The sequence below is a fragment of the Scomber scombrus genome, unplaced genomic scaffold, assembly GCF_963691925.1.
Source record: "Scomber scombrus unplaced genomic scaffold, fScoSco1.1 SCAFFOLD_139, whole genome shotgun sequence".
NCBI lineage: Eukaryota > Metazoa > Chordata > Actinopteri > Scombriformes > Scombridae > Scomber > Scomber scombrus.
In genome coordinates, this window is record NW_026910410.1 from 7,501 (window position 1) to 15,000 (window position 7,500).

The 7,500-nt window shown below is 45.4% G+C and overlaps 2 protein-coding genes across 2 annotated transcripts in view; both read right to left on the reverse strand.

Moving 5' to 3' along the window:
• Nucleotides 1-4,777, reverse strand: part of noc3l (NOC3-like DNA replication regulator) — a gene marked incomplete at its 3' end in the record, with an annotated part of 12,220 nt that extends 7,443 nt beyond the window's left edge. The window contains 7 exon segments of the mRNA XM_062415130.1: nucleotides 948-1,109; nucleotides 1,399-1,529; nucleotides 1,603-1,671; nucleotides 3,260-3,414; nucleotides 3,493-3,619; nucleotides 3,721-3,925; nucleotides 4,672-4,777. Coding sequence (XP_062271114.1) covers nucleotides 948-1,109; nucleotides 1,399-1,529; nucleotides 1,603-1,671; nucleotides 3,260-3,414; nucleotides 3,493-3,619; nucleotides 3,721-3,925; nucleotides 4,672-4,680 — 858 coding nt within the window.
• A 777-nt stretch (nucleotides 4,778-5,554) lies between these two features.
• LOC133976997 (zinc finger protein 260-like) overlaps nucleotides 5,555-7,500 on the reverse strand; it is a 4,601-nt gene continuing 2,655 nt past the window's right edge. Inside the window, exon 5 of the mRNA XM_062415137.1 lies at nucleotides 5,555-7,080. Coding sequence (XP_062271121.1) covers nucleotides 6,080-7,080 — 1,001 coding nt within the window. The 3' untranslated portion in view covers nucleotides 5,555-6,079. The remainder of the gene's footprint in view (nucleotides 7,081-7,500) is intronic.

Below are 7,500 nucleotides of genomic sequence, written 5' to 3' on the forward strand. Positions count from 1 at the left end.
GAACACAAACAGTAGAAGAAGAACAGCCATGAACACAAACAGTAGAAGAAGAACAGCCATGGACACAAACAGCAGAAGAAGAACAGCCATGAACACAAACAACAGAAGAAGAACAGCCATGAACACAAACAGCAGAAGAAGAACAGCCATGAACACAAACAGCAGAAGAAGAACAGCCAAGAACACAAACAGTAGAAGAAGAACAGCCATGAACACAAACAGCAGAAGAAGAACAGCCATGAACACAAACAGCAGAAGAAGAACAGCCATGAACACAAACAGCAGAAGAAGAACAGCCATGAACACAAACAGTAGAAGAAGAACAGCCATGAACACAAACAGTAGAAGAAGAACAGCCATGAACACAAACAGTAGAAGAAGAACAGCCATGAACACAAACAGTAGAAGAAGAACAGCCATGGACACAAACAGCAGAAGAAGAACAGCCATGAACACAAACAACAGAAGAAGAACAGCCATGAACACAAACAGCAGAAGAAGAACAGCCATGAACACAAACAGCAGAAGAAGAACAGCCATGAACACAAACAGTAGAAGAAGAACAGCCATGAACACAAACAGCAGAAGAAGAACAGCCATGAACACAAACAGCAGAAGAAGAACAGCCATGAACACAAACAGCAGAAGAAGAACAGCCATGAACACAAACAGTAGAAGAAGAACAGCCATGAACACAAACAGCAGAAGAAGAACAGCCATGAACACAAACAGTAGAAGAAGAACAGCCATGAACACAAACAACAGAAGAAGAACAGCCATGAACACAAACAGGAAACACATCAACCAGCTCGGCTCCTCCATGTTTACTTCCTCGTTGCCACGGTGACATCACAGCTCTACTCTGCTAACGCTCACACACTTCCTGCTGAGCTCTGTCTTATCAAACCTCCACCAGCCACACACACACACACACACACACTGGGTACCTTAGCAGCCTTCTCAGCGGGGGTCAAAGGTCGGATCCTGTATGTAGGTGTGATGTCTTTGAAGATCTCCATCAGAGAAACCATCACCAGCTTCCTGACGGTCACTGCTACACACGGGTCAGTCTCCATCAGCAGACCCCTCAGCTCCTTCACACGCTTTATCTACACACACACACACATATACACACACACACACATATACACATATACACACACACACACACACACACATATACACACACACATATACACACACACACACACACACACATATACACACACATATATACACACACACACACACACACACACACAGGACAGGGTATTCATGGTGCTGTCTACAAAGAGTGGTGACATCATGCGTCAATAACAGGCTCTTACGTTGGTATCAATAGCTAATCAATAGATAATCAATAGCTAATCAATAAGTAGCGGGTGAGGGTGATCTTACGTTAGCGTTGGGCTCAGAGATCACAGCAGACGCCAGCGCTGCGATGTGAAGTTTCTTGTCGTTGATCTTCTGGACTCGGAGTTCCTCCCTCTGCTCCTCCGTCAGCTGTTCCAGGCTCTGCTCCTCCCCCTCTGCTCACAGCACACACAGCTGATCACACTGATCAATGATCAATGATTATTGATCATTAATATGATGTCATACCGTTATCTAACTGCTCCTCCTGCTGCTCCTCCTCTTCCTCCTCCTCTTCCTCCTGCTGCTGCTGTTTAACTGCAGACACAGTGATCAATAAGGTGATCAGTACCTCTCTCCAGGCTCTGGGGTCAGTGTTACCCCTTTTCCACTGAGCTGGAGCTAGAGCTTGCTGGGAGCTGGTGCTACAGCGAGTGCTCAGTTGGTGTTAACCCGAGCAACTCTTACGAACCTGTTGTGTTTCTACCGGCAAGGAGCCACGCGATTACGTCACTGTATAACGTAGCCAGCGCGCACCTTTGAAGCACTTCCATGATTCACCAGTGAGAGGCAGCAACATGCCGCAAGGCATCTAGCCCGCCGGAAACGAAGAAGAAGAAGAAGAAGAAGAAGAAGAAGAAGAAGAAGAAGAAGAAAACAAAAGACAACAAAGAAGGAGGAGAAGACGACGAAGATGGAGGAAATTGCGGCCGCGATGCAAGTGCTGTTCATGTGTTTGCAAGCCTACATAGAAATACAGGAACGGTGTCGCGCCAAAACGTGATCGTCTGCCACAATCTGATTTCTGGCCGCGGGAGCACGCACAGCAGTCTGTTGAGCGGTAGCGCTAAAACGGTCATAATATGCATTTACATACAACTGTACGTCCGCAATTATAAATTAGACTATAATGAATGTGATTTATGGGTGTGTGTTCAGTAAAGAAATGATCCTCGTGACTCTGCGTTGTGTTTTATCTGATCTGGGCCCTACGTAGTATTTGATTCCCATGTTGGGATGTGTTTTATATCTAATATTATTGTTTATAACTACTATTTGGAGACGAGACTATAAAAGACATGATTTATGGGAGGGTTACATACGCCTATAAAATAACGAACAGTTTTCACCTGCCAAAAATGGATTAAAGGCCAAATACAGTTACTGAAAGCTGACTAAATATGACTTGATCTCATTCATAAGCTTCATAATATAAACACTAGAGCTCACAGGACAGTTTGGAACTCTTTTAAAGGACCATTATAACACAAAATAAGGCATTTTCACCGGCCAAAAATTGATTGGAGGCCAAATACAGTTACTGAAAGGTTATTTCTGCCTAAATATGACTTTATCTCATTCTTGAGTCCTGCTCACATAACCACGCCCCCAGTCCGCTGACGTAATCGGGTCTTGCTTTAGACCAGCAAAGACTTGGTGCTCGCTCTGGCTCCCGTTCTGAGGCTCGGGCCTGGAGCTTTGGCGGTAGAAAAGCAAAGAGCAGGTGCTTAGTCAAGCTCTAGCTCCAGCTCAGTGGAAAAGGGGTATGTTAGGGTTAGGGTCAGGATCAGTACCTCTCTCCAGGCTCTGGGGTCAGGGTAAGGGTCAGGGTCAGGGTAAGGGTAAGGGTCAGGGTAAGGGTCAGGGTCAGGGTAAGGGTCAGGGTAAGGGTCAGGGTAAGGGTCAGGGTCAGGGTAAGGGTCAGGGTAAGGGTCAGGGTCAGGGTAAGGGTCAGGGTCAGGGTCAGGGTAAGGGTCAGGGTAAGGGTCAGGGTCAGGGTCAGGGTAAGGGTCAGGGTAAGGGTCAGGGTCAGGGTCAGGGTTAGGGTTAGGGTCAGGGTAAGGGTCAGGGTCAGGGTTAGGGTTAGGGTCAGGGTCAGGGTAAGGGTCAGGGTCAGGGTCAGTACCTCTCTCCAGGCTCTGGGGGATGAGGCGGGTCTTATCTTTGATGGGCAGCAGGTGAATCACTTCCTTCTCTTCAACCTTCTGAAGTTTTCTGGGAATCTTCTCGAAGCTCCGAACGACTTCTGACTTCCTCTTTTTCCCGCTGTGGACCGGCCCGCTACAGGACAAGGGTTAGGGTTAGCACCTCAGAGAGGGGGGGTGTGTGTGTGTGTGTGTGTGTGTGTGTGTGTGTTACCATGACGACAGGTCTCTGGTGATGAACGATGCTCTCTGGGCCATGGATGTAATGTCCTGCAGGTCTTGTTCCTCCATCATGTCGGTGGGCAGCGTCTCCAGGAAGTCTTCCTCATCGTGCTCTTCCTCTGTGAGACATCATGTGACATCAAGCTCGTTAAGCTCGTTGAGCTCGTTAAGCTCGTTAAGGGTTAACGGGTTAACGGGTTAGTTAATGAACATGTCTGACCTGGTCTCTTCTTGTAGGTCTCCAGCGGCCGTGGCGTCCTGATGGAGGCGTCCTTCACCGCCTGTCTCAGCTTCTTTTGTTCCTTTCGTTGTTTCTTAGCAACGTTCTGCTGCTTCATGGTTCGGTTCTTCAGTTTGTTCTCCAGCTTCACGCCGCTCGTCTTCAGCAGGCGGCGGAACGTCGGACGACGCTTCTTCGAGCGAGGCTGTGGGAAGGAAACGATGATGTCACCGTGATGTCATGGTGACGTCACGGTGACATCACAGTGTTCTATAGGAGCTCATTTAGATGATGTCATATTAACGATATTTAATCTTTTCAGATCGTGTTATGACATCATCACTGTTACTATGACATCATATCAGCATCAAAGGGCTGCAGCTTCCTTTATTATTAAAATGTTCTGTTCTCTAAAGGTTCTTTAAATGTTCTGTAAAGGTTCTCTAAATGTTCCCTAAAGGTTCTTTAAAGGTTCTCTAAATGTTCTCTAAAGGTTCTTTAAAGGTTCTCTAAATGTTCTGTAAAGGTTCTGTAAAGGTTCTCTAAAGGTTCTGTAAAGGTTCTCTAAAGGTTCTGTAAAGGTTCTCTAAAGGTTCTTTAAAGGTTCTCTAAATGTTCTCTAAAGGTTCTTTAAAGGTTCTCTAAATGTTCTGTAAAGGTTCTGTAAAGGTTCTGTAAAGGTTCTCTAAAGGTTCTCTAAAGGTTCCCTAAATGTTCTGTAAAGGTTCTCTAAAGGTTCTGTAAGAACAGAGGTCATTTTGCTGATAACTTTTTATTCTGATAAATAAAAACTAAATAAAAACAAATGCATGAGGACAGAAACTATGACGTCACTTCATCAACGCATAGAAAGGAGAGTAAATGTTTGCTGTCCAATCAGAAGGAAGAGATATTATATATTATATATATATTTATTAAAGTAATGAAGCATTTAGGTTCTGTTCCACTCACCGGACCCATGATGACGGAACCGGGACCTTTCTGCTCCGGTTAGTTTCTGAGCTGTTGGGTTTGTTTCTACACGCGTGCTGCTACTGGAGAACCGGAAACAACCCGGAGATAACCCGGAAGCACTCGGTGTGAACAGCAGCGCCCCGAGTGGCGGGAGGCCGGAAACACGTCATACAGAGAGTGTGACGTTTGGCTTTAAAATCAGTTATGCACCATTATGCTGTCACAACAAAGACATTAATAATAATAATAATAATAATATTAATTATTATTATTATTATTATAAAGACATTAATAATAATAAAGCTGCTAAAACATTATGGAGAAATGTTCCTGTATGTTTGTAAGTATGTAAACTAAAATAATAATCAGTTAAACTAGATTTAAAAGCAGCATCAGGTTTGTTAAAATGTACATTTAGTATTTTTGTTGGTTTTATATCATTTGAAATGACATTTGCACCATTTTTTACCAAAAGTAAGACTGAATGCTCCTGAAAATGTCAAATGGTGTAACCACAAAATAATTATAAATATTACATATTTTATCACCTACAGTGTATTTAAGTGGACTTATACTAATAATGACTTCATTTAAAACATGTAAATGTTTCCTGGTCTCCATGGTAACCAGAGTAAATGTAATATGTAGAACAATTGTATTCCATTACCTTTATTTAATATAAAGTTATAATGTAAGATCATGCCAAACTAGTTGATATGGTGTTTTATTGACTATTTACTGTTTTTAAGCAAGTTGAATTATTTGGTACAAAGTTTTTATGGTTACACCACTTAGACATTTTTGCCATAATCCTCTAATATATTCTCTCTAAATGGATTAAAAGCAGAAATTTGATGCTGGGTCCACAAAAAAAAATGTGTGAAGTTATTCATACGTTTATTTTCACATTTTAACCCTTTAAATTTAAATAAACCTCATTAAACAGATATCACACATTCATGGATTTTATTATTTCCAAACATGAAAAATATCGTCTATAAAATTATAAAAATGCATAATTAACAGAACTTATATGCACGGCTCCAACCAATCAGAACGCAGCATCTCCGTGGGCAGACGCAACGTTTCCATGGAGACAGCTATTGATCTTTAATTATTGATTGTAGTCAGTTTACAGCCTGCTGCTGCGGCGCTGTCAGCAGGTCAAAGGTCACAAACTACAACTCCCAGAAAGCATTGCTGCAGTCATCATCCAATCAGAGCGCTCCACGTCTGATTGGTTAAAACAGGTCCACTTCCTGTGTGACGCCCAGCTGCTGTCCATATTAAGAGACAGTCTCATTCATTGATTGATTGATTGGTTGATTGATTGATTGATTGATTGGTTGGTTGGTTGGTTGATTGGTTGGTTGGTTGATTGGTTGGTTGGTTGGTTGGTGGATGTTCATGCGTAGCTGCATTTGTGCAGCTTCAGGTTGCGCTGGTCTGCGTATCTCTTGCCGCAGCGGTCACAGATGTACTGCTTGCCGCCGGCGTGCAGGTGCCTGCGGTGCGTGCGCAGGTGGCTTCCCTGGCTGAAGGTCTTCCCGCAGACGTCGCAGCCGTACGGTTTCTCCCCGGTGTGAACGCGCTGGTGCAGCTTCAGGCTGTTGCTGTTGTTGAACGTCTTGTCGCAGGCGTCGCAGGAGAACGGCCGCTCCGTGGAATGCGTGCGTCCGTGCGACATCAGGCTGCTCTGCTGGCTGAACGTTTTGCCGCATTCGGCGCAGCTGAACGGCCGCTCGCCGGTGTGGATCCTGCGGTGGATCTTCAGGTTGACCGACTGGCGGAACGACTTCCCGCAGACGTCGCAGCCGAAGGGCCGGGCGCCGCTGTGGATGCGCTGGTGGTTCTTCAGGTTGACGGCGTGCCGGAAGGTTTTGGGACACTCTTCACACTTGAAGGGCTTCTGGCCGCTGTGGATGAGCTCGTGCGTCTTCAGCGTGACGGAGCGCGTGAAGCCTTTCCCGCAGACGCCGCACACGAACACCTTCCTGCCGGTGTGCGTGTGGCTGTGTCGGTGCAGGTTCTGCAGCAGGTTGAAGCGGCGGCCGCACAGCTCGCAGCCGTACGGCTTCTCTCCCGTGTGAACCACCGCGTGCGTCTTCAGCTGCGCCCGCTTGGCGAAGCGTTTGCCGCATTCGGCGCATGGGAACGGGCGCTCGCCGCTGTGCGTGCGCTGATGACTCAGCAGACTCTGATGCTGCCGGAAGGCGCGGCCGCAGTCGCTGCAGCTGAACGGTTTCTCTCCCGTGTGAACGCGCTGATGAACCTTCAAGCTGCTCTGAGACGGGAACGACTTCCCGCACGACGTGCACGTGAAGTACTTCCAGGTCACGCTCTGCAGCACGTAGGCAGGAGGCTCGGGGTCAAAGGTCACCGGCTCAGAGGACTCCACACGAGCTCCTGCAGGGAAAACACAGCTGATCAGGTACTGATAGATATTGATCAGGTACTGATAAATATTGATCAGGTACTGATAGATATTGATCAGGTACTGATAGATATTGATCAGGTACTGATAGATATTGATCAGGTACTGATAGATATTGATCAGGTACTGATATTGATCAGGTACTGATAGATATTGATCAGGTACTGATAGATATTGATCAGGTACTGATATTGATCAGGTACTGATAGATATTGATCAGGTACTGATAGATATTGATCAGGTACTGATATTGATCAGGTACTGATAGATATTGATCAGGTACTGATAGATATTGATCAGGTACTGATATTGATCAGGTACTGATAGATATTGATCAGGTACTGATAGATATTGATCAGGTACTGATAGATATTGATCAGGTACTGATATTG